Raw genomic sequence first — 27,938 nt, 5'->3', positions numbered from 1 at the left:
CCTTCCTCAAAGCAGTAGCAACATTTTTCTAAAAGCAGGACTGTCTTTCCTTTGTTGCAGAGAGAAAACATCTTCATCACCAAATAAATTTGCACTGTTTCACATTTAAGTAATAGAACAATCAGAGCTGCCTATAGCTCAACCTCCAGCTAAGCGTGTACTTGGCTTACCAAACTGGAGAGGGAGCTGGTGATCTAGCTTTGGGGTTGGAAGAGAAATGACCTCCTTTAAAACTGGCCGAGAAGCTGGATGACAAATGGCCTCTTTCCTTTTCTTTTTTGTCAGTCTATAGTTCAGCAAACAAAAAGACAAAGTCAAGCCAGAGTCCACACGGCTAAAGAAAGCAAAGCAAGCTCAGTTAAGGATGAGGGGTTGAGGGGCTGAGAAAAGCAGTGCTGAGTCAGTCCTTTCTACAGTCTGTTTTACAAGTTCATTAATATAGTCCCCGTAACCTGCCACCACCTTTGTCAGGAAACATGCATTTGACAACAAGAATCCTTCTTAATCATGCTCGCTACTGTCTTAAGATGTAATGGGCTAATTTGGAGAGGCTTATTTTTACACAGGTAAAAAATTACCTTTTAAGGTTTGATCTTTAAGGATTGCCACACAGTACCCTTCCACTGCTCCCCATAAAACCTGGATTTCATTTAAAGAAAGAACAAAACACTCCTCCCTGCCCCACGCTCCTCCCCTAGACTCACACTTAGTCACGGTCCCTATATAGCACAAGCTTTTTGCTTTCATGCTTATATGTGAACACCACAGATGCCCTCAAAGCCCTCAAATGTACAACCATTATCCTATTCTTTTTTTCTTGGATGATTCCACAGTGCATACTTTTTTTGCCATTGATTCTTAATATCAGTAAAGTAAAAAACTGAATTCCTATAAAAGTTTACAGAACAATAAAAGACTTTCCACATCACACAGGCTACTGAAAACAGCTCCTAACTCAGTCAATTTTGTATTGTCTCCTCCACCAAAATGCATCAACCTTTCTTCTTTTTAATTTAAAAAAACCCACACACAAATAAAAAACAACCCACAAACCAAAAACAAAACTCAAAACATTCGCGATGAGAAAGATCCAATAGGTGCCAAACTGATAGCCCCGGAGATTACAATGCACTACGCGCATACTATGAGATTTCTCTACTGATATATCCCAGTGCTGTGCCTTAACTTAAACTTCAATATACTACCATCTGCCTGAAAGATTAAGTACTGGCTATGATTCACGCGACTTTCATTAATACTGCTTCCAACAAGGACGTCAATAGCAGCACTGCCTCTTGATATTTTGCCCATCAGGCCAAATGAAAACGTAAGCACCTCTTACACAATCGTTTGCAGAGATGACTTCACTCTTCTCGCACTCCAAACAAACTCAGGCTGTAGAGCACAAGGCAAAATATAACTACTCTGGTTCAGCAAACAATACCTGAAGTGGAGCTGAGTGCATCCCGTGGGCTTGGAGCACAGTCAACATGAGCTTGGTCTGCCTGCATCACACTGTTCTGATTTTTCTCTGAAAGCTCAGATCGGTCACAGTGCTGCTACCAAATCATTCAGAATGAACGGGTGATCTGTGGGAAGCCTCGCTTACAAACTGTGCTCTTAAACCAACACCTCTTCCTTCTCAACGAGGAAAACTTTACTAGCCTAGTATCCTAAGAAAGTGAAGCTGATGTGACAGTGCTCCGTGTGCTTATGCCTACGGACTTGTGTGAGTGCATGCCTTCCCCTCTCTTTATCCCAGAGGCTCCGCTCAATTTGCTAGAGGCCTCAGATACAAAGTTCTACAGGCTTTGTGAAAACAGCTTCCTGGTAAAAAACAGATTCCCCACAGAGGGAAAAGGTGCAACACACCAGCTTGGGCCTTAAAAGGCAGCAAAGAATCCACTTGAGAAGAGAGGACCCACCCTGCCTCTGTGCCTCTTGAGAAGCTAAGGCAGCCATTCTGCAAACACAGGTGTTTTTCTATGCGGATTTTTTTGTGCATAATCAGGCCACATCACCACGTGATAATATTTCAGTTAAAATCCAGCCAATTATGAATCAAATTGGAGGGGGTGGGGACAGCGTGGAGGGGAGGATCAGACTTCGTCAAGTATCCTTGCAACTATTCCTGTCCTGACAAGCAATGCGATCAGGTGGTCATGGCACCGGGCACTAGCTTACCTACAACTGGCACGCTTACCCCTCCAAGATGCATTGTTCTCCTGCGTCCAACAGCATCAGTAGAGGCGTAAAGTTTTGCTCGGTCTCCTGGATATCTACAGTTCATGGACTTGTAGGACAGAGGACTGATGGGGCTGCAAGATGCTGAACGGGGACAAATGGGGATAACTACGGTGTTGGTTGGTTTTGTTAGTTATTAATTTTAATTACAGAGGAGCATTGGAGAATTGACAGAGGAAAGCCAGCAGGAACAGAAACAGCCGAGAAAGACAGAAAAGAAAGAAGGTATTAATACATAGAGGAATGAGTAATTCTCAAGTCAGAACCAACATTTGACACATTAGCTTGGCCACACATATAGTAATGAGACAATTTCAATAGGCACTCATGTACTTTCCCATTTCTAAACCAATAATTTCTTTTAAATAAATTAAGAAGTATGCCATATAACTGGCATAGTTAGTAACAATAGAAAGTAACAATTTTCTGGTAAGTTTTTATACAACCGGTGGTTCTGAAAAAGCAGTGGATACAACAACTGGTCTGACTGACGAGCTTAGTATATGCACTGACATGAGTTTCAGTTACATTCGGAACAGAAAATAATCAAACTAAAATCAGATGGCCTATTAATCGGTCTTGGAAGTTGAGGAAAATAAAAGGAGACATACACACAAAGATCAAAACACATTAACAATAAAAACCAGCTTCATCTAGGAAATCAAAATTGCTATTTACAATTTTCAGCAAGTGATGTGTTTTTAAAAATCCCTCATTTAGGAATATTTGAAGACCATCCATTTAACAACTTTTAATATTTCTTGATAAAGCTAGAATAACAACTGACTCAAATACATTCTCGACTGCAAACTATTTTACACATTACAAAAACTAACAGCAGCAACGGGCTAACAACAACAAATCAACTTGGAAATTAATATTTGTATGAGTAACTAGGATGGCAGTTTTCCTCAGTTTGCACAAGGACAAAGACTATTACCAAATGGCAGTTCATCAGGCATACGGTGTTCTGATTACATATTCAGAGAGAACTGTAACACTACAAAACGTATCATGATGAACTTCTTGAGCAAAGTACTCTTGCGCCTTCTCTTGGTTTAACTGAAGGAGAAGACTGGGGAAAACAACGTAATTACTGCAGAGTTTTATTTGCCTGCTCCTGTTTGTCTTTCCTGGGCATTTAATACAGTCTTAGCATAATTATTATTCAGCATGTTACTTGAAGGAAAAGTAGAGCTTCTATATGGTATGTTCCCTATCCTTTTTTTTTAATAAAAAAATAAATTTAAAAAAAAAAATTTAAAAAAAGGGGGAAAAGAAAATTTCTTGCTAAAAAAACCCCCAGCCTCCTTGCCTGTAGATCCCCCTCTCAGCACACTTGAAAGAATGCAGTTCTACATACAGTAGAACAGAACAGCTGCTGTTACAGGAAGAGCTCATAGACTTAACAGTACTAACGCTGCAAATTCTCCTGCACTGAGATTAACATTATGAATAAAGAGAGTCTCGTGTAAGTGTTACAGCAAGGGAATTCATGCTTGCCTTATCATTTATAGGGATTTATATTTAATGAGGTATTTTCAGATGACTGGCTTAAAAAAATAAATTTAAAAAAATAAAAAATAAATAAATCAAGAAACAAGAAAACAGGGGGTTTTGTTTGTTTTAAACATCTTATAATCTGTGTGGCTCCCACCCTCTGTGAATTAATTCTCTTGCTGCATGTCAATTATCCGAAGTTGCCACCAAGGATGACATCATAAGCACTAAAAGACAAGCAGTTCATTTTCATTTGCGATGTTGCCAAACAATGCTTTAGGAAACACTCCCAGTGAATCTTGTACCAACAAGATTACATCTATTCAGAGGAGCTTTTGGAGAGTCCTTTAAACACACATTTTGGTTTTACAGGGTTATTTTAAAAAGATCCAGGTGTACTCTTATGCTGGATGTCCCTAATAGCTCACTTAAAATTTAAGGACGTGAATCCATATTTAATTTGATTTTGATTTTTTGCATTGTAATTTATCTTTACAGCCAAAGGGCAGGGTAATTTTCTAGGGAATAATGACAGGCTGGGATAAGCGGAGTGCTCAGAGCACAGCTGTGAGCCATTACCACCACCTGATCATTAATCTCCAGGAAGTGTCCTGCATGAAGGGATTGCAGTTATTGCTCCTAGAGAATAATACCTGGAAAACAATGAGCAGTTGGATTATTCTTCTGGGTGGTACAGTTCCAGTTAGCATAGGGAAGGCATTCCAGGGGGAATTACCTCAGACTGATGACTGACAAATCAGCCATTTCTGCTATTTGCAATTTTTCTCAATATTCCGCTCAGATTAGAGTTTATTGCACAGCACAAACAATAGGAGTCACAAAAAAAAAAAAATATCTTCATACTTGCTCCAGTAAAGTAACCACTTAAAAAATTAAGTGGTAACCCCTTACAAAATTAAGTCACTGATTTTTCAACTATTCCCTAATGAAGAGCTGAATTTCCAGTATTCTGCTTGGTAGATGATATTAAGCACTCATTTTAAAAACTGCTGTTCGTGAAGAGCAAAAAGGAATTTTGTACATGTTAATTCCACTGTTTGCAGAATATCATCCACATTTTTTCTCCTACGGTGCTACCCTTGTGGAAATGTACTGCAGCCTAATTAGTTATAAGAGTTCTTAAGTGAAAGCTTCTTTAAGAGTAATCTTAGCAGATCTCTATTCCTTCTTACCTTCTACATGCTTTAATTAGAATAAAAATCCTGTCCATATCAGACAGGAAAGACCTGCCTAGACTAGATATTCAGCATGTGCAGCAGCATACTATTGTAATGCTAAAGTCCCTAGTGCATCCTATGATAAGAGGAGAGGCAGCTGTCACCTGCCTAAAACACATGAGAGGCAGGTACAGCCTGGTTGTCTCTGGAATACAGTTTTGCCTATGCTTTAAGTTACCACCTAGCAATATTTTCATATTTCTATATGTTAATTTTCCCCTTTTGTTAATTTTAGTACATCACAGAGCCGTTCTGGGGTTAGCAGAGAACTTTACAATTATCGTAACCTCACTAAACCTGCACATTTAACTTCACGTGTATTAAGTCCACTGGACCCAGCGCCTATCTTTCTGCAAGTCGAATTTGTTCCATGTGGGAAGTCTCCTGGTACAGAGTGAAACTATTTTTTGCAGCAAGCAGCTCACAGCCTTAGCATTGGGTGTGCTGAATCAGCTCTTTACAGCATTGTGGGCATTTCCTTAAACAGCCATGGACAGCATGACACTGTCACCCTGTGTGTGTGTTGTATTCATGTATTGCACCTATGACAAGGCAAGAGAAATTCAGAAAGAGGTGGTGAGATAAAGAGACATAGCGAACAAGCGTACAAACAAGTTTTCATGCTGTCACACAATGTAATCACGGACATTCAAGCGCATTCTGGGATGCTACCGTGCATTCATAATTAGATCAATAACTTCACAACATCCCACAGGGAATCTGGAAAAATAAGCGTCTGAGACATGAAGGCCCTGTTCTTATAGTTTTACCTGCATCTCCAGACAATGCAGCTGTGCTTTTACTTCGGGCCAGGAATGAGTGAGTGGGCGTCAGAAGCCTGCTAACGATGCTGCTCTCCCATGGACTGAGCTGTAGACGGCGAGCTGAACATGCACCATACAAGCAAGATGTTAGATCAAACTCATCACAAATAACTACATGCTGCAGAAGTATTAGTATTATCTCCTCACTACTACATACCATGAAACTCTTGGCACTGTCCTTCAGAGAACAAAAACATACAATCATTCAGCGTTTTGCATTTTATTCTTACTCCATTTTAGTAGAGGAATTCCTATAGGAACATATATATATATATATATATATGAACATTTAATTTGTGTTACTGTCTGTGGCATTATGGCAAAGTGTTATCAAAATTCATGTGATACTTTGCACATATGCCACATTCCCTATTAGGAATGATAGGATAACTTCTGTACTAAGAGAGCGGTTGCCACTCCTAAATACAGATTTTGACAGAGATGTTTGTGTCCCAAGCTCTTTCTACACATAAGGTATATAGTCTTCTAGTAACAAGACAGACCAATTAGTAAAACACTTTCCACAGTCTGCCAGCCTAGCAAGAAAAAAACCAAAGATTGCTTACTACTATACAAAGAATGGTGCCAAAGAAAAGAGGTTTTGTCAAAGCATCGCAAAAGGTTACAATGCGCCTCAACTGCAGATACCAAGCCCAGCAGCTACAGTTGTCTCAGTAATACATTAAGGCACAGAATACAGTAAGTACATTTGATCATTAATTCTGTCAAAAATCCTACTAGCGATAATTTTCAATTTAGAACAGCAACAAGAGCCAACTTTTGGCACTGTTAGTCTGTTTTGAAAACACATTACACATTGACCTGCCTGCAATCACTCCCATGCCTTGCTTTTCCCAATATTGCCTAATGCAAATTTAGGTTGTCCTTTTGCCTTGTAAAATTTCTTTACTTTTTAAAAAACACTATTTAAACATTGTTCATGGTGAAGTAGTAACCAAAAGAGCCCTCTAAGTTATTTTTCACATTGGACTAGATGTTTCTTTGACGGTCTGATGCAAGAAATTGTATTATAGCATCACAAATTGTATAGCAAAACAAATTGCATTAAGCATCACAAAAAACGTTCAACTAGTTCCCATAGCAGTTCATTGTAATCAGCTTAGACCATAGCAATAATCTTGATGTTGCAAGTGAAATCAAGACTTCTTGCATCTCAGCATTCATTGGCCTTAGTTTGGTGTTTACAGCAACAAAACTGCAGCTTGAATTTATGAGGCTCAGTCTCTAAAACATTCACTGAAACGACTGGCTGTAATAAACCTGAGATTAATTTGCATTTTTAAAGGTAGAGATCCATCACTTTGAATAGCCATAAACGCTGAATCTGTCTTTAATCTACTCCATGCTGAGCCCCATGAAAAGAGGGGCCGATCTCAATCTCATCCTATGAAGATATAATTGCCTAATCTGCCCTCAGTGCTGTTTTTCACTTCTCGAATTGCTCCCCTAAATCCTGCTAACTCAATAAGGGGCATTACTATAGAAATATAGGACTCTCAAACACAGCAGGCTCTCTGGATAAGTGTCCTCACACAATGTACAACTGCCAGAGCTCTTTGTGATTAATGGTTCCATTCTGCACTGGTACAGATTATAGAGAGACACAAAACACCCTACAGAGACCTCCATTACAGCACACACATTATCATTAAGCTTGTAATTTAACAATGAAGAAAAATCACAGAACTGCCATTAAACTGGATGCAATAATGGTAAAATCTTTGCTTCCTTTCTTCTCCAGGCACCATGCTCAGTATGATCACTGTTCAAAGCTACTGTTGCGAGACAACAGATTCTTTTTTTGTGGTCTCAGGCTAGGCGAGGCTCACAGGCATGAGCATGGATGAGTCTGAAGAGACTCTTCCACCGTAGTTTAACACAAAGATCATACAGCTTCAGAAAGCAATCCCTGAAATTTCAGGCCACTAAATCAGTACTATGGATACTATCAGTTTCTTGGAGTTCATCTGTACAGCTGCGGACAGCTGATAAGTAAATGTCACACTGTAACATGGCCCTGTGGGCCAGCCGCAGACCTTACACGTAAGGCCCCAGAGATGAAGTAGTCTCAAGAGGACACAGATAAGAGCCTGATGACTTGAAACACTAAATTTCCATGTCTCACCTATCCCCTGTCATTTACCCCTATGAGCATGGTTTAATACTCTTATCTTTGCCCCTAACACAGGGGAGCTTGTACCCACATCACCTCCTGGAAGCAATTGTGTGCCCACAGTAGCCAGCCAACAGCAGCAAGGCAGCGTCTGGGGGAAAGCTAGCTGATACGCACCAACAGTGAGCAAAGAGACACCATCAAAAAATCCACTCTCCATAAAAGCAATGGGCCTGATTCAGAGGTGTCAAAGTAGCTTTGGCCAGGAGCTTGGAGTGAAGTCTCCCTCAATCTCTAAAATGGGTTTAGATCAGAGTTCATTTAAATACACCCTGACTTCGCGGATCAAGGTCATCACAAACTGAATTTTCCTGAATTTTCCAGGGAGCACAGCTCCCTGAAAGCACCATATTTGACACTTTCAATACATACTCTATCAGCATCACCATTAACCTAGAAAAGCCAAATAAGCTTTTGCCCACTGAGTTCCAAGTACAAGAGTACTTGGTACAAGTACACCTAAACACTTTGAACAACTTAACTTTGGTGTCCAATTCACACTGAAGCACACCGTGTGAACAGAATACAAAACAAAGAGCATCACAAAATAATAAGATTGACTTTGAAACAATGGGGTCAATTTTTTTTCTTGCTCTTTTTGCTTTTAATGCCTTATGGTGATGTTTCCAAGATTTAGTCCTTCAGACCATCTGACAGACAAAGGGAAACGATATTTTTTGTTCTCATGCTGTGTTAGGTTATCATTCTTAGGTCTGTCTGCTCTTTATTTCCACACAGGAAACACATTCCTGATAAGGTTGCTGGTGCGAGAACCCCCATCCCCAGCTACAAGCAGGTTACACAGATCGAAGAAGATCTTTATAGCCTAACTTGTAACAAAGTCCCAGGGAGCTGGCAACAGTGGATTGAATCATCTGTATTTGTCTTCAGGACAGACAAACTGAACACTGTAAAATTGTCTTAGCAGCAGCAGAATAAATTGCAAGTAAGCAAACAGCAGCATCTGATTAAGTTCTAGGAACAGATGGGAGACAGGGATTTAAGAGGTCTCCTGATGAGCACCACAGAGGAGACTCTCACTGGTAACAGTGGTGTGTTGCTCATACAGAGCCACAAACATGGTGAGGAGTAGATGGGGAAAACTACTCCATGCTCAGATTCCCCTTCAACAGGAACCAAGAGTGGAGCCCACAAATTTCTTCTATAAAGGTGGTGGAAAAGGTGATGCAGTGATTGAGACCATCACTTGTTTGCGAGAAAAAGCACTGCAGAGAGGAGGAGGAACACAACTGTGGTGCAAGTTTTGCTTTTCAAAACTAAGGAAGTGTGTAACTCATACCTCATCTAAAGTATTATCCACTTGCTAAGCTTTCCTTAAAGAGCACAATTACCAAAATTTATTGGTCAACAGCAGCTTTCTCCACCTGAATGTGTGTGTTCATGTTTCGTCAGTTTCAACTACTCAGATCTGTACCATTAACATAAAAGCATAACGAGAGGCCAGTTCTAGCTGCCCAACTGTAGAACTGCGATAAAGAGCCAGATAGCTATACTATACTTGAGTAGGAGTTAACCAGTCTTTTAGGCAATTAGTTAATGAAAACTTTTGTCTTTTGCTGGGGGAAGAAAAAAAAAATAAATAAAAAAATCCTGTCCTTCAAATGGTAAAAAGGTGCTGCTTAACAGAAGGCGTTTTCTTGATGACAGCTATAAGCCACTTAGGGTAAGCTTATCATCCTCATCTCCAGCTCGCTGCTTTGCAGGTAGGAGTATGCATCACAGGCAAAGTGTGATTGGGTGCCCTCTGGAAGGTGAAATAGGGAGCAAACAGTTAGAGCCTTCCTTAAAGCATTTGCCTTAAGATGTCAAGGCCGCCGGAGAGACCAGTAGCACTTCTCCAGATACATGCTCAACTAGATTTAGGTATATGACTTTGCACAAGAAAGCACCTACAGTGTTTGGATTTGCTTTCTGTCTTGGGAGTCTGTGAAAGACATAGGAGGCTTCTGAAGAGTTCTGTGCAGTTTTAATGAAAACGCCAAGCAAGGAATGCCTCAACATTTAACGTTTTTGACATGTGGCCGTCACTTCCATATTTCTTTCCCCACCGTTGGGCTGCCTACCGTTCAGTCTAACTTCTCCTGAATTTGAAACGGGTGGCAGAAACTGTCACACAACGAGTTACAGTCCATAAGAGACTATCCTTCATATTTACTGCCTGATGCTGTTTCGCCCCTCCCCCCGCAAGATCCTTCCTCAAAGAAGCATCCCCTGTCAAAGAACAGCAACCACCTGGAAAAATATATATACACGTGAAAAACTAATAAGATTAAAACTGACTGGATTTCAACATTCAGAGCAAAAAATTATTGGAGTTTTGGAATAAATTATTTCCTAATATAATGCTGTATTTTTTTGCAAGTTATCAGACTCTACAGCTAGGTTTGCCCACTAGGATTAACATGGCTCATCAAATCAACCAGATACACATGTACAAGCATGCACGTAAAACACAGCACTTAGTTAAGACACACAAATAATGATGTCTACTGATCAGTTCTGCAACACAATCAAAGTTCCGTTCTAAAAACTGTTTTTGAAAACATGCATTTATCTGGACTGAAATGGGACAGAACTTATCATTCTCAGTAGAGGACAAAAAGTCCCTACCAAGTACTTTTCTGTAAAGCTCTTTGCACAAGTTATACAAGAGACATTCTTTTCTAAAACTCCTTTAAGCTCAATGCTTCAATCTTATAAATCCTCAGAACAGAGGCAGCAATTCAGCTACATTAATTTTTAAAAGATTGATTGTTTATCATTTGTGCAGAGTCATAAACATCAAAAACATACACTGAAATCAAGCAATCTTTGAAAAGTAACTGGACACAAAAAGTCAATAAACAGACCATATGAAAAATACCCATACCTCTTCAGTAAAAATAATGAGAAATGGTAATAAAATAACTGCTTGAAAGCTTCATGCAACATATTCTTAGATATTCAAGAACTACTACCAAAGAAGAAAGGAAAACAAAATAATGACAAAATGGCCTAACGCAAATAAAAGGTCACACATGGTTGCATGCACTATGGAGCGATGTACTCGTTCAATAGTTGTACCTCATTTACTAAAAACCTGACAGAAGCACTGCTTTTATCATTTGCTAAAGTAAGATTGTTTAGGTAAGTTCTCTTGTTTTAAAAAACAAGAAATATATATTTATTATCACAGGAAAAAATGTTCAACCATTTACTTTTCACATTTGAAGTCTTTTCGCTCCCACTTAGATGAAGTACAGAAAATGACTTCAGAAGCTTGGTTTATGTGCAAAGTAATACATCAATATAGAACATTCTTTCTTGCTCTTCCTTTTTTTTTTTTTTTTTTTTTCCTTTGAAACTGTACCTCTGTCTGGAGAATTTAGTAATGTTGCAGATGAGGAGGAGAGCCGCTTGTTAATGACTGGATCAACATGTTTCGAAAGGTTCATTGTTGAAACAGATCGCCTGTCTGGATCTAAAACAAATGGAGATAATGCTAATTGACAGCCCACATGCAGTAGTGCAAGTTCCTAGCTCACTAGTGGGAGGAGGAAAACATGACTAAGTCACTCCTGCTCTACCACAAGAACTTTCAAAATAGAATGGACTTCTCAGCAGACGTTGTACAGGCGACTCAAAGACTGGGCACAAAACCATTTAATTGCAGATTCAAATGTCTAAAATTATAGTCTGTTCATTGATTATCATTCAATCAGGTTGCAATCCAAGGACTTAATGGAGGATTTAAAGTGGACACTAGTAGACAAGATGATATTTCCTTGTTCCTTTCAATATTTTCAGAAAAACCTTACTCATGACTTACAACAGAAAGTTTCAGGGAAGGACCAACATGCTTGGTAATGTCAGGTTATTCATAAAAAAACCCCTTAGTACCCAAATAAAAGGTGATATTAGACAGGGCACTGTTACTAGGCAAAAGGTCAATATCGTGACACTACAATGCTGACAGATTATGGGAAGACTAGTGCACAAGGGAAGCAAGTGTAAATACGAAAAGAATTAAATGATTGAGTCAAAAACCACGTAGTTATGTGTAAGTGATAAAATCCCCACCACAGAGTCATTTTCTACCTGCTGTGAATGAAGTTGTAGTTAGTCAATCCAAAACTGCACACTGTTTTGCAGGTAAAAAAAATGAGTCTCTGTGGAAGGCTAGAGACTACTTGTAATGCACATGCTTCGTATATAATACTAAAGGGTCCTATTTTTCTTTTATGTTCTGTACATTTTAGAGCAGTATTACATTATTTGCCTGAGCAACTGCATCTGCACCCTACTGAGGGGTGGTGGTTATTTCAAGAGTGCAGATCGCACACACTTTGTGTACGTGTGTGTGTCACATGAAGATTGCTAGCAATGACAGAAGAGGAAGAACAAGCTGAACAGGCCAGCTACATGATTTCTTTGCTCTAAAAAAACCCAAACAACTACAAAAACCCTAACAAAGCTACCTGCATCAACTACATGTCCTCCATTGCAAATTTCCATTTGGAAATCTGACATTCGTAAGAGAGGGTCAGTTCTGGGAGAGTCAGTTCTGCTTCCGCTTACATTTTAGCATGTACCGAACCTCAGCGCTACTCAGCAAAGCATTCAACCATGCTGAAATGTAATGAGGCTTGAGCATATGCCTAAATGCTCTGCTGATTCATATTCTCTGTGTGCAAAAATACGTTCACATACTGTTTTGGAAGCAGATACAAACTCAGGACACTGACAGTGTTAAGGAAGATGTTGCTGAAATATTATCTACGATTGTTTATCTATAACAAGTACATCAACATTGTATTTACCTGTTCTGATCTACTGGATTAAAGTATACACACTGTGTACAAAAAAAATTCATAGAAATACAGTGCATGAAAAATACCTTTACCCTCCCCAGGTCGATGAACTATACAGGAGTCACTATAACCGGTTGGGGTGAAGAAAGATTCTCCCCTACCCCATGCGATTATTTGCTCACTTTGTCTAATGTTACAACGACTCAGTGAGGGTACAGAAACAGCAAACTGGGTACTGGAAGGGGGATAAAACTCAGGAAAGGATTTTAAGGAGAAACCTAAATGGCTAAGAACAAGACCTCTGTAGGCTGGCAAGATTATCCCACACTGATCTATGGGGTAACACTGAAGTGTGCTGTGTGCGAGTCAGTACTGGAGACAGGATACTCGGGCTTCATGTGGCACAGATCTTTGTCAGAACAGTATTTGTGGGAATGGGATGGGGATTTTGATCTCTTATATCTAACCTATAGCTGAGAGAATGTATAGTATATCAGTATACCAAAAAGGTTTCTGTGTTTGGCATAAAGGGTGTACTGCCTAAAATAGGTTTCTGAAGATGACAAATGACAAAATGAAAAATCACCTCTTGTATTTGGCATGCCAACACTTCTTTTGTGTCCATGAACATTGTTTAAATAAATGAAATTCAGCATGAGGATTTGTGTGTAAGTGTTGGCAATGTGAATCCTATAAACGTAGAATAGGCCAAATGCAATCCATTGCCTGGTAGATTGCCAGTTTCTTTGTTCTAAAAAAATAATTAAAGTGTCCACGAGCAACACATCACCCAGTGTAACTGGTTATATTTCTGTGTTCGTGTGCAAAATAATTGTAAGTCCTGTGTACATGTAGTATTGGGTCTCCTTGAATTCCAGTAGACAGAATATTATGCTTCATTTCCGAATTGTGCCAAATCTTTAGAGTCAGCCAGTAGTAACTCTCCATAGAAAAAATAAATAATAATGAAAAAATCTGGTACTAACAACAGTTCTAATCTATCAGCATGATGTTAAGCATGCATTGCAACTACATGAGGGTGGTTTAGTTACTGATGATCTCATTTCCTGAGAACTAGCTATGGGTAAAGGAATCAACAAACCACAGCAATTATGTACCAGGTTTTCTAGCACCACCCAGAGATCTGAAGTGGTGCTCCAGGCCTGCTAAATCGAGAAAGGTGAATGATGATTCAAAAAAATAACCTAGGGACAGAATGCAAGACAATGATTTTTCACAGTAAAGAAAATAAAAATCAAATAAGTTATACAGAGTTAAGCAAAAAAGTAACCTTTTATGAAAAGTAACTGTTTATTGAACTTATTTATGACAAAGATTTCAGAGCATTCTTTTCTAAACCTTTTTTTTTTCCTCCTTGATGAAAGGTTGGACACATTGAAATCCACACATTAGAGTAGGAAGGGAATAATTCTAAGTACCACTTGCTGGTGAAAGAAATAAAGGATAAGTGCCCTTTTTTGGGTTCAAGTCATATTTAACAGGGCATATACACATTAACGATTGACAGATTAAGTTAGAGGTAATAATTGGGGAAAAAAAGCATATAGCTAAAATTCACTTAAACTTAATTTGCCCATCTTTACTTTTTTCTAGGGGAAAAAAGGGACTTCCATCTCCCAAAACATCTGTACCTTGTACAGATAATTTATTACAAAGAACAATTTTTCTTCCTTGCGTCTGTTTTAATCTCAGTATTTGGTCATTTTCACCAGACCTATTTTTTGAGCACAGTACTTAGCATTTGCACACAGTAGCTTGGATCACAAGATTGACACAGCACAAGCACACCCACATATACACACACAAACAACAGCAAAGCAGCAGAAGCGAGAAGCTGTAGCAAGATAGTTACAGTTAGTCAACTCCTGAAACAAGTTTTAGCTTTTGTTCAGATTTCTTCTTGTTATCTTTTTGCTACGCGAGAATGTCAGAAACATGCCATTGCTAGCAATAATAAGATCAAGAGCAAAGAATTTAAACCAGCATACACTGAATCATCCTTCCTTTTAACAGAAGCAAAGTAAATTCCAGTTAACTGGTAGGGCAGGGAAACTGGCTAGCAAACGAAGCCTCCCTCTTTACCTGTGTTATTAATGCGGTTATGTAGTGCTCCTCCCCAGGACCACCTGTTTTGCTTTTGTTTTGGCTTCTGGCTTCTTTCAATTGTGCGACGTACAACAGCTTCATGTCGTTCCTTAAGTACAACAGGATAATATATTTGCATACTATTGGGTTTTTAAACTTAATCTTCTCATCAAACCCTGCTACCCTCCACACGGACACAACCTAGCAGGCATCTTGGAGTTGTTTTTAAGCTTATGTGCTGCCTACTAAGACACACACTCAGATGAATCATCCTAACTCTAGAACAGGATTAAGCAGTAATTAAGCTATAAATAAGTTAGCTTTATTTAATAAATGTATATTAAATATTAACTGTAATTTTGAAAAGGTAAGATCTGTTTGAGTCCTGCAGAGAAAAAACAGCGGCCCTGTTATGGTAGCCACTACAGAAACACACCCTAAGGCTACTTCACACCTTTTATCTCCCACCTACTAATTACTAGAACCGTGGGAAAGAGGAACCAAAAAACCTACAAGGATGAGCTGACTTTCGTAGAATCACGCTGCATGTAGTTCCCAGCTTAAGTGAGACAAATCAGCCAAGAGCATATTTCCTTACACACTCACTTTCTTAAAGGTTTTGTTAGGGCAACTAATATTTAGCTACCCTTATACTGAATAGCTAAGAATTAACAGACAACCATATAAAACTGACCCAATTTGCATTTTTCTGCATGAGTTTGTGCAGTGCCATATGCTTGAATCCAGACACACTCTACTTAATTCGGTTTGATGCATAAAGGGCACTTCAGAAGCAGTATCTGTGCAAGTAAGGCTTAAAATCCTCTTTCACACACTCTCTCATGCTGACCATGGCTTATGTTGCATCCTTTCCATCAACTCGTAAAGAAACAGTTTGATAGTACCGTATCTTATGGTAAAAGTAAGTTGAAAAGTGTTTTCATGACATTCATTCTTACCTTATCTTCTTCTATTCTCTGCCTTCGCTTTTCTTCTACGGCAGCTCGCCTTCTCTCTTCCTTTAGTCTCTGCTCTTCTAGCTTCTTTCTGCGTTCCTCTAGGTGTTTTTCATAATGTTGCCGGGCTCTCTCTTCTCTTTCTAACCAGATGGATTCTCTTGCAGCTGAGAGAAAAATCAGAAATAAAAATATTAACATACTATACGTGGTGAAATCTTTAATACAATTTGAATAACCAAGCTAAATGGAAAAGCTTTTGAACTAATTTTCTTAAGAAGACATACATAATACCCTACTCTCTCCTCACATATTAAAAGTTGTCTACCCTGGTCACACATTCATTTCATCTCAATTTACTTACTATGAACTACTGTCAGAAATAGTTATTTGAGCATACAGTTTCTATGTGGAAGAAAGGAATTTTCTTAGTTTAAAATACATAAATCCTGAAGTCAGATATATGTGAACACAGCTCTGTTGTACAAACCATTATAATTCTCTGCAATATTTTACTGTAAAGAGAAAGATAATAAAAAGAAAGATAAAACTATTACCACTATATACCTTTAGTGATCAATACATATCTCTTATGACAGAAGCGGCTGGGATGAAAATTCTAGCACCTGGACCATTAGGCTTACCAACAGCTGACCAGAAGGAAACAGGTTACCCACCAAAGAAGTCAGTCTAAAGGTGAGCTTTAATCTGTCCCACTGCTACAGAGCTTCGAACAACATGTTTCAGAAGTGCTAATCAAGACAAACGAGGAAGCACTACACAACACAGATTTTGCTCCCCCATGAGGGTCTGAATTTTCATGAAGGTATTACCTGGAACATGGGCTCAAATTGTAGTCCACATGAAACCACTTACATATAATACCCTGGACCTCTCCCCATTGCTGTCTTAAAAGCTTCAGGTACCAGAAATTTATGCATTCTAAAAAAAACTGTTACTTGCTGTTTAAAAATCCCAGACATTAGATAACTCTGGATGTTCACAAACTGAGCGATGGAAGTGCAGGAACAGATGCATGTGAAGGTCGCAAGACAAACATCATTGAAAATCACATTAGAAAACCATACACAGAAGGAGCTCATTGATAACACAGCAGCAACAGGGAGCCAGGACAGCAAAGTGTCAAGGGAGAGAAAAAGAAAGGAAAAAAAAAAAAGAGAGGAAAAAAAGAGAAAAAAGAGAGCCTATTGTTATAATCACAGCAACTCCAGCCTTCAATTAGCAGAGATATTTGTGTTGACACAACCACATACCAACATCAAAAAACCCAAATGCTTCTAGGTGTTCAGAGCAGACATTGCATTCACTTCTTAGATCACTAGGACTCATCTTCACCGAACTGCTCATCTGCACTTTCCTGCCTACTCAACCAAATCCTACGTCGCCTAATAAAGCACTTAGATTGCACTGTAAACCTTATGTACTTGCATATGCAGTCTCACAAAAAGTCTCTACCCTGAGTAGACCAGTTATATGTAGAGTACCTCCCTTAAGAAAACAGCTCTCTATCATTTCAGATGTCAAATACTTTGCCGAGAAATGCAGAGACCGTGTTGAGCTTTGCTGTGGTATGCAAACCATATGAGAGATGTTTGTTCAGCAGCTACAAGCAACCATAAGACACTCTCTTTGCAAGATGGGTGAAAGCTAAACAAAATGTTTGCAGGAAATTTAACTATCATAGCTAGAATACTTACAACAAGAAGGAACAGTACAGTTGCTTAGATAATTACAATAGGTGTGAGACGTGACACCTACAAATATGAAATACTAATGCAAGAGTCACCGGAAAATTTACGGCAATGCTTCTCTATGCTGACTTAGTTAAGTGACTTGACAGAAAAATGTGAACTGCAGATTAAGGCAAAAAATAGCAGAATATGGCAGAAAAAGCAGCTTCCAGGCCAACTGAAATCTGCAAAGGCTCCTTCTGAAGTCTTACAACATAACAAAGTAGGGCCAAAATTGCTGTTCCAAACGCAAGACTAATTTGTAAACAACATGCCCCTTCTGCCCTTTCTTGGGAGCCAATAGCTAACCAAGAGAACGGATGGACAAAGAGATGACTCTCACTAAGGCCTACCCTTCTCCTGGGACTACAAGACCCCTCACGATGCTGTCTTTCTATTGCCCAGGTCCAGAGAAGACTGAGCAAGGGCCCTTAAGACTGAGCCCACCTTTTCCAACAATTTGGATTACATCCTGAACAACTGAAGCGTAAGACATGTCACCTCTGAGGTACCATCCCCTCTCTTTTTGTCTTTGCCTTCTGCTTAACAATCCGGCTTCGCTAACCAATGCCTTGGGCAGAACCACTGTCAGCCTGTCACCAGAAAGGTAGTTTTGCAAAAGCTTGCTCTTCCTATTAGCTTCTGCCCGGTTGGATTGCAGAATAGGGTCAGCCCAAGAATAGGTAGCCACGTCAGTGAACTGTACTGTTCTTTCCACTTACTCTATGTGCGTTTGTCTTGTTTCCTTCAGCAGATGAGGATAACGTTCTCTAAAAGCAGCAACTCAGTTAATTTCAACCAAAAACTTTTTCAAAAAGAGAAAATATACTTATCTTTAACACCATCTAAAAACTGGCAAAATACATTTCTGAAGTGCTTACACTTAAAGGGAAAAAGAATAAAGGGTATCATTACTTTTTGAATTCAGCACTGCAAATATTTCACGTTAACTCCTTTCTCCTCAATCTTTGATAAAAATTTCAAAGTTAATACTTATTATTACAGGATAGGACCACTTCAGATCTCCCTATTCAAAACAGACACATTTAAAAATTGTATTAACTTTTACCCATTTTGGCAAGGTTTCATGACCATTTTCACCGAAGTGCGGGCTGACACCAAGACGAGCAGCCTTTGCCCTCCTCTAGGCCCTCCTCCCCATGCTGACAATGGTGCTCATGAGACTGAGATCAGATAGACCAAGGAAACAATCTGGTTAAAACCACATTGCTTCCATGCTTTTTTTCTTCCCATACTTTTAGCTGCAACTGGTGCTAGTGGAGATTGATCAGCCTGGGCCGATGGGTAAGCAGACACGCTGCTGAGGGGGGTTAGGGGGTTCTGGAACCAGAGGAAGCCTCGGGGCAGACACAGGACTGCTGGGCAGTGCAGCACGGGCTGCCTGAGCTCTCCTGAAGCGAGACAGGGCTCCATAGTTTGCTGAATTTGACAGCAGGTCAGTGAACTACATGCAGAGAAGCTGATTTGATTTTGTTCAATATATTCATTAATGACCTAGATGAGGGGACAGAGTGTATCCTCAGCAAGTTTGCTGATGATACCAAGCTGGGAGGGGTGGCTGACACTCCAGAGGGCCGTGCTGCCATCCAGCGTGACCTGGACAGGCTGGAGAGCTGGGCAGAGAAGAACCTAATGAGGTTCAACAAAAGCAAGTGTAGGGTCCTGCACCTGGGGAGGAAGAATGCCAAACACCAGTATATGTTAGGGGCGGACATGCTGGGAAGCAGCTCTGAGGAGAAGGACCTGGGGGTCCTAGTAGACAGCAAATTATCCATGAGCCAGCAGTGTGCCCTTGTCGCCAAGAAGGCCAATGGCATCCTGGGCTGCATAGGAAAGACTGTGGCCAGTAGGTCAAGGGAGGTCATTCTCCCCCTCTACTCTGCACTGGTGAGGCCACAACTGGAGTACTGTGTCCAGTTTTGGGCTCCCCAGTTCAAGAGGGACAGGGAACTACTGGAGCGAGTCCAGCGAAGGGCAACCAAGATGATTATGGGACTGGAGCACCTCCCTTATGAGGAAAGGCTGAAAGAGCTGTGACTCTTCAGCCTGGAGAAGAGAAGGTTGAGGGGGGACCTGATTAACGTTTACAAGTACCTAAAGGGTGGGTTTAAGGAGGACGGAGCCAGACTCTTTTCAACGGTTCCCAGTGACAGGATGAGGGGCAATGGGCACAAGTTGGAACATAGGAAGTTCCGTTCAAATACACGGAAAAACTTCTTTACAGTGAGGGTGACAGAGCACTGGAACAGGCTGCCCAGGGAGGTTGTGGAGTCTCCTTCTCTGGAGATTTTCAAGACCCACCTGGATGCAGCCCTGAGGGATGTGCTTTAGGTAATCCTGCTTTAGCAGGGGAGTTGGACAAGATGATCTCTAGACGTCCCTTCCAACTCTGAAGATTCCGTGATTCCGTGATTTCACCTTGTTGACACCAGACTCATTCAAACCCACCCTACACCTTTTTCCTCAAATAATTGTTCATTAGACCTATACTGCAGTAATGCTAAATAACTGCTAAATACCATTCCTGGAGCATATGGTATTACTTTCTCATTCTGTAGAATTGCTTCCTGTGAAGCTTCACCTGCTAGTTTTCATCTTCAGAACTGTCTCCTATTTGAGTTTACTGTTATGTTTCATTTCTGATACAGAAATGTTTAGAGGGTTTGTTTCAGTTCTGAGGACAGCATTGCACAGATACATAGAGATGCAGAGCTTGTAATACTTTAAAACAGTATACGATTTTATGGATTTATTTTATTCTAAAATGCACAAGCTATAACAATTAGATTTAATTTACAATCTTTATTACTTGTCTGTGTGTAGATGTCACGGAAATAGATCTTGAAAAAAACCGAGAATCATTCCCTACCCTCCTCTTAAAAGAGGGAAGTCTGGAGTCCATTTCATTTATTGCATGCAAAATTTGCATATTTGGTCTTTGTTATAAACTTTAGATTCCCTAGCTAACCATTAAAAAGTGGAACCAAGTTGTTCCCTTATGCAACATCATATGTTTGCAATCTAAGTTAGCCCTACCTTCACATAGGAAATGCTCTAGTTAGAGTCTTACAGCGTCCTGTCACCATGGCGCTACACAAATGAATTAAAAAAAAAAAAAAGTAAGAGTACATAAACACTGTTACACAGACCCCGAACACACTAAGTAACCCAAACAATGTAGTTGTTCAAAACTAGAATTCAATCAAACCATTTTGCAGAGGGTTTGAAACATCCATTCTCTTAGAAAAAGCTAAGAGCACCTAAGGAGCTTAGTAGCACATATCTGATGAAAGTCCATCTAGCTGCAGCATGCTGGCTTTTACTCAATACTCACTTACGTACATACTCTAATGATCACATCAAGACAAGCTGCTGCTGTGAGCCAAAAGACTTCCACAGATCATCTGGATCTTTTGTGCCTGGAATCTGCTTACAATGGCAACCCAGCACGAAAAGCCTCTTTGGTTTTCTACTAAAAATAAAGCACTTTCTTGAAGGATACAAAAAATGAAGAAAAGCAAAGAATAAAAAAACACCACACAATTTTCTTAACTGATGTTACTGGAATATTAGTTTGCCTATAAAAGCCATAGAGATTGTTTGTTCTTTCTGCCATTAATGTAAATGGTTAGACCTCTTTGGGGCATTATTTGTGGTGGTTTCCATAGGCTTCAGCCTGTCATGTTTTTTAGAAAAAGGAATGAAAATAGTATATGTGAACCTCCAAAACTAAATTTAGGAAGAGAAAGGCTGAAAATACTTTTATGCTTTGGTATGTAAAAGAATTAACTTTCACATGCACTCTCACTACTGGGAAGACAATCAGAATGCTAAACCTCTGGGGAGAACACCAGTCTTCAACTTCTGCTCCTCAAGAGAAGGGATGATAAAAATCACGCTTCTTGGTAAGGAAAGACAGCTGAATAACAGAAATACATATTAGTGATGGATTACCAAGGCAAATAGAAGTGTTAGGCTGGAATAAATTCTAACAAAAGAAATTTATCTGATTTCAAACAAATATAAAAGCTGTGTCTTTCCATCACCTTTAATTTACAGCCAAAAGGCAGCAGAAAATATACATCCATTTTAACATGAGGAAGCTACTAATTTTATGCTTGGACCAAGTATTTAACTAGTACATAAACGCATGATTTACGATACATCTGTTTTCTGAGAAAAAGTGTAATATCTATTTTCATGAATTTAACTTTTTCCACAGATAGAGAAATAATCTTTCCTGCTTTTAAGTTTTAATTTTTTAAATTCATACATTTTTCTCTTATTAGGGAGTCAAAGGAGAAGACGTCCTTCTTTTTCGCTGCTTCCTGTATGCACTACTGGCATTCTTACATGAACTAATGTGCTCAGTTTTCACCATCTACAAGGTAGGTACATACAGTGACATAATTAATGACCTTATGGTGATACTCTTCAGGAAAAATATAAAGTTTAAAATAACATCTTTTTATTTCATTCTCATGCCCCTGTTTATAAATTTGCAGAAACTTCTTTTCTGCTACCCCAGACACAGTGTAACAAATTGTAGTCTAGGGTAAAAATTGAAGTTTACTCAAGGGTTAAAAAAGCCTTGCCTAGGGTAAAAATTAGGGATATTAAGCCCTATTCTGAGTACATAGGTGGGCTTCTAGAGCACAACGAGCTGTGTTTCATACCACGCAAATACATCAAATGCGTGCTGATAGAAGGATTCAGCAGATGAGCCTACAGGAAATAGATGATACCTCTGAAAAGTCCGATCAACTGGGAAGTGCAGCCGATTTGCAGGATGTGGAAGGAGAAAATAACCCACTTTCATGAAGGCTCCTCCAGAAGCTATGCTAAGAGCTATGCCTGGTGCCGAGCCAATGCTGGACTCCAGTACAGGTATGGTCCAACACAAAGGCTTTGTCTTGGTGGTGAGCATTACCAACTTCGTATTCCTCTCCCTCGTAATAACACACATTGCCTGATAATATGCAAGACTCATTCAAAGAAAGCTTGGTCATTGTTCAAATAGTACATCTGCATGGTGAAAGCTTAAATGACATAGGAACATTTACATTAAAGCTGAAAAATACAAAGAAAAGTCACAACCAGCCCGTTGCTCTACCTCATTACTTTGTACAATCTATAAATTTGAACACAGCCATGTGATACGAGGACACAAAATTAAAGCATAAAAACAAGATTTAAAAATTGAGCCCTGGACATGTCATTAACACTTCTGCTCGTTTGCAAACTACTAATGCTGGATTATATTACAAAGCAACATAATAACGGCTATACTTCTGGCACCTCTGAAGTAACAGAGCAAAAGAATAAAAAGGTCAATCAAGAAAGAAACATTCTAATATTAAGAGACACATAAGACTTGAAACCATTCAGCTTTACATTAGAATTAACTAATTTAATCTGGGAGATGTTAACTGCCAACCATACATGTTTCTTTTGTGGAATTCATTTTGTAGCTTCTTTCGCCAGTCACGGACACAGACAGAGAGCCATTCTTTGCAGGGGTTTTAGGCTGTCAGGGAAGAGGGAGCATGCTTTAAGTGTCAAAGCCTCTCTTTTCTGTTTATCCATGTGGAGCAAGGGGAGGTCCCCCCAGCTCCTCTTTTGCCGTCCCTTCTGCTGTCTCTCGCTTTAGTCCTTTTCCTTCTGGTTTCCTGCCTACCTAAAGGCAGATCAGTCTAGCACCGCCCTTTCTCAATCTGCCTTGTGCGTCCACCTTGGACAGACAGCTTACCTGAATAAAGATCCTATAGCCTTTGTCAGTCTTCCCAGCCTTTATTTTTCTGACTTTACAGCACTGACCTCAGCCATAGCTTTCTCATCTGTCGTTTCACCTTTCCTCACTGCCAGCTCCGCAACGAGACTGTGATCGCCTCCTTGCTGCATTAGCAGAAAAATGGATCAGTGATTCTTTAACCGTACCTAAAAATGGGGACGTTCCATTAGGCCATAGAAACGGCTGACTGAATGAATTAAAAGGTGAACTTCAGAGCTGTAATTAAAGCTGAAGTTAGATTCTCTAAGCCAACCTTTTGCCAGAAACCATGCTGAGGGACATTTAGCACAGAAAATTTTAAACTAATCTTCCTTAAAAAAAAAAATGTTTTCTTGTCTTATAAAACCTTCTGACACTCAAGTCCTCTGAGAACATCCCAAAATGATTCATACGCTAGGTTCACTGATTTCCAGTTTCTGTGGGGCTTCCGACTGCAGAAATGTCAGATAAAGTTCTGTCCCCAACTGCCAGAGAACAGAATAAGCCAGAAGGAATTTTCACTGACAGAAAAAAATTGTAACTTCTATTAATGTGATGTTTTGCCAATGATCGCTTTCAAATGGGAGAGGAATTTGTATCATAATGTGATCTTCAAAATACTATTTTAATACTTACACATTGTAAGAATTAAGAATTTAATGGATTTAGTCAACCTGAAACTCACACACACTCTAAAGAACTAAGATTAATAACGCATTTCCTTAAATGAAGAGTTAAGTCAGAGGGCGGGATTACTATCTTTTGTTCACAATGCCAGAAACTAAATGAGCCATGTGTCCTTGTCAGGACCATCACTCTGATAAAAAAAGGTCAATCTTCAAGCAGGATTAGTGTAGATAAAACATGCGCAGATGTAAGACTTAAAATGGTTTTCTCAAGTATCAGGGACTGAGATACTGTGAAGTGAAAAACAAGAAATCCCCAGCTCTTCCTCTTTGCTAGGCCACTACCTAAGGCTATGTGAACAAAACCCATTTTAAAATCCCCATAACTTTCCCTGTTGAAAAACACATTTTGATTTTTCTTTCCAGTTATGGAGAACCAGGTCGATGCCATCTACCATGTTTGTTTTCACAAACAACTCAGTTCTGACATGCGTCTCTCACACAGCCTCCAGTGCCAGAGGCGGCTGGTCAGCCTGACACACGCGAGAGAACCCTAGTCCGAGCTGGAGCCAGAAGTGTGACAGCTCCCTTCGCTCTGTCCTCTAAGAACAGCCCCATTTGAGAGCTATCACCCTCACCTACCACCGCCTCTCTTGGCATTCCTGTCTTGCACGACGCAAGAGCGTTGGTCTCACACAGAGAGATCTGATATTCATATTTGGAGGACAGACGTTAACTGCCTGCATAGGCACTGTGGGAAAGAGTACTAGCAGAAACAGCACAAAATGAAAATGCGATTACTAAAGATCAAGTGACACATTGGAAGCATTATTGATGGCATCAAGTAAAGATTACCCTAACAACCCTTTAAAGGTCTGAATGCACATATCAACAAGTAATACACGCATTAGCAAATGGTCAGGGGAATAAAAAACTGGAAGCACAGCTGCTAAGCAATTCCTTTATTTCTGTCCACGTGAAAAAGCAAGTCTAAGAGAATAAAGCTAAAACCCCCCAAACTGATACAACTCATTAGTCGTGGAAAACATAAGTTGCACAGAAACACACCCCCCTGCCCCAAAGAATTCATCTTTCGGAAGTGCTGGTATGGAATTTCAAAAGCGATGCCTTTCCTACGGTGAAGGAATTAAAAAAACCCTCCTGCTTGCTAGGCGGAAAATAACATACATGTCCCCATGTGCCTTCTACATTTTCTAAAAGTTCCAAAACTAGACATGAATATACGGAGGTGAAAGGGGCATTTTTGCAGAAGCCTTTTCATTCTTTTCAATTAGGTAGCATAACATGATCCTCAAGAAACAGCAGATAGCGACAGTCCCACCACACATATGCTACATGTAGCCAGACAATAAAAATGACAGCACTCATCTTTTCTACTCTTTAAACTCTCATTAAAGAGAGGTAGACACCCAAGCGTGTTAAGTAAAATAAGACTGCCAAATTACCATTGCCAGGTGCAAGCAAATCCTCAAGAGTGCAGAGCACATACTGACCCATTATACCACAATGAAAGCCACATCTATCACAGCACAGTGGAACTTGAAAAATTAAAGCTTGAGAGTAAACTAAAGGGCGGGGGGGGGAACAAGTCTTAAATCAACCCTTCTGTAGCATCAGGATATTGCCCAATAAAGGAATATAATCATTATTAAACTGATACCCCCCATGATCTCAACAGAAGGTTTGAAAAACTTAATTTTCATGAAAAGATAAATAATGTGAACTCCTGCCTTTCAAGCTGCTGAAAGTACAAAACAAAATTGTTACAGATTACTACCGGCTCTACACTTACAGAACTGAACACTCTTTTTTTTGGCAGCAGAGAATAATTTCACTTGAAGTATGACTGTAATTCTCAACTTTGGCTTAAAAAAGAAGCCTTTGCTAAACTTGACAGATCCTCTGGATCAAAAGGAGAGGAATGAAGTTTAAATCCAACTTAATTCTAAAAAAAAAAATAAATAAAAAATTCTTTCCTTCAGTTGCTTTACTGTTGCATGACTGATGTCCCAGTTTTAACAAAATCCAACTCTAATTTTCATCAAGACACATTTATGTAATGACATTATACAACTTGATGTTTAAGATAGACAGCTTAGGCATTTCTTTGCTATGGATCACATGACATGAATGACTGATTATCTAGGTTCTGCACTAAAAAAAAAAAAAGAAGCTTAGATGCCATTGTAAAAGTCATTGCTTTGCTGTACTGGAACACAAATCTCAAGAGACAGCTCCTAAATCATAATGTTGGAAGACAAATATACAGATGAAAGTACAACGCGACTTTCAATTTTCTTGTTAGTTCAAAATAATTCTTCATGCAAGAACACACAATACACTCATACATCACAGGGACATGCAGAACTCTCCCATTAAGGAATGAAGGATTCCACGTCAACCTAAAAACACCCTACAGTTTGATGCTGCTTTTAAAATAAGTCCCACAAAATGACACATTTCTCAACAGAAGTCGTGTCCTTCCAGTAACAGATACTCATTTACCAATAGCCAGAAAAATCAGAGGTCAGGAAAACTTAAAGAAAGCATCTCTCTCTGCACTTGAGTAAAGCATTGTTACTATACAAGGATCAAACCTGAAAAAGAATAAAATCAAGACATGGAAGTACCATCTATGACAGATTAATTCAAAAGGGCCAGTAACCTTCATTTGGTCTGGAACCCGAAGAAACTAAGGCTATGCATACCATCAACCTCAACTGCAGAAGCAGCTTTTTAGGGATTGGCAAACATCCTGTCATGTTATCCCCTTAAACAAGCCCAAACCAAAGCTTTCTTTTCCGCCTCCAAAGTAACCCTAGTGATTCACGCACAGCCAGTGCAATAAGGTGCTGTAAAGAAGAAAGGATACTAATGCATATACTGTCTGGAGTTATGATATAGTTCTATAAACTTACAGAAGCTAGAAAACAGAAATAAAGAACTTCTGTTTCTCAAGCCATAAGAACAATGCGGCATCTAAAAAAATCAGTGTGAACGTGTAAAAATAAGAAGAAATACTTCTGGTCCCTAACCTCCCAATTGCCACAGAATGTTGTGGCAGCCAAACATATAGTTTTCAGAAAGCCATCAATTTGGCTTTGCATAATTCTGTAATCCTCACTACCACACTCAGTATACTGTCTATCGCTAGCCACTTAAGTAACCTTCACCTTCCCTATTCACTTGAATCGTGTTATGTGTGCTCATGCACAGGTGACATTTTGTGAGATACTGAGCACATCTATTTGACACCTACTAAAGATTTCACCTGACAAAAATTCAAGTTTATGTAGAAAAATTCAAACCGTACATTGGCAACATATTCTGCAACTCTATTTTATGGCAATAAAGGATGCCTTCAACACATTAAGAAGTCTAATCTTAACTGGTAAAAAAAAAATAAAAATCTAAAACTTGAAAATTCCATTTACGTCAGTGAAGCTTCCTTGAATGATTTCAGAAATCAACCCATTTTTCATTCATATTCACAAAAGTAAGTAATAGGTATGCAACAGGTATAGCAATGATGAATCCCAAGACGTGCTGAATTAAGATCTGCTTTAAAGATGTAATAGTGTATCTAGAATTACATTACTGCATATCTAGCACAAACAGTTTGCTGAATGCTCCTAAAAGCAAACTGGCAAAAACACTGCATGCAGATGATAGTCTACTAAAAAATAATAAAAAAACAAACAATAAAAAGCAAACAGTAGGACTTACCTAGCTGTTTTTCTCGTTCTTCTCTCCGTTCTCTAGCAAGCCGTTGCCTGTCATCAACCTTTAGTATTGTTGGATGATCTGAAAACGGAGGGAGGGGGAAAAATATTAGGCATATAGCATAAAATCAAATAGTGACACAGACAAGCTTTT

General features: G+C 39.3%; 1 protein-coding gene across 7 annotated transcripts in view; it reads right to left on the bottom strand.

Annotated features, from left to right (window-relative positions):
- MAP7 (microtubule associated protein 7) overlaps window positions 1–27,938 on the bottom strand; it is a 120,436-nt gene that overhangs the window by 20,365 nt on the left and 72,133 nt on the right. For 4 of the 7 annotated variants that reach the window (XM_063329511.1, XM_063329508.1, XM_063329507.1 and 1 more), the window contains exons 3-9: window positions 27,789–27,866; window positions 15,877–16,040; window positions 14,915–15,026; window positions 11,371–11,481; window positions 5,753–5,866; window positions 2,204–2,352; window positions 171–286 (exon numbers count right to left, since the gene is read on the bottom strand). In XM_063329511.1, the coding sequence (XP_063185581.1) occupies window positions 171–286; window positions 2,204–2,352; window positions 5,753–5,866; window positions 11,371–11,481; window positions 14,915–15,026; window positions 15,877–16,040; window positions 27,789–27,866 (844 nt within the window). The remainder of the gene's footprint in view (window positions 1–170; window positions 287–2,203; window positions 2,353–5,752; window positions 5,867–11,370; window positions 11,482–14,914; window positions 15,027–15,876; window positions 16,041–27,788; window positions 27,867–27,938) is intronic. The other 3 variants (XM_063329510.1, XM_063329513.1, XM_063329512.1) reach the window with 3 other exon arrangements.

Source organism: Chroicocephalus ridibundus, chromosome 3, assembly GCF_963924245.1.
Source record: "Chroicocephalus ridibundus chromosome 3, bChrRid1.1, whole genome shotgun sequence".
NCBI lineage: Eukaryota > Metazoa > Chordata > Aves > Charadriiformes > Laridae > Chroicocephalus > Chroicocephalus ridibundus.
Note: the sequence above shows the minus strand (reverse complement) of the source record. Positions and strands in the feature narration are given on the sequence as shown.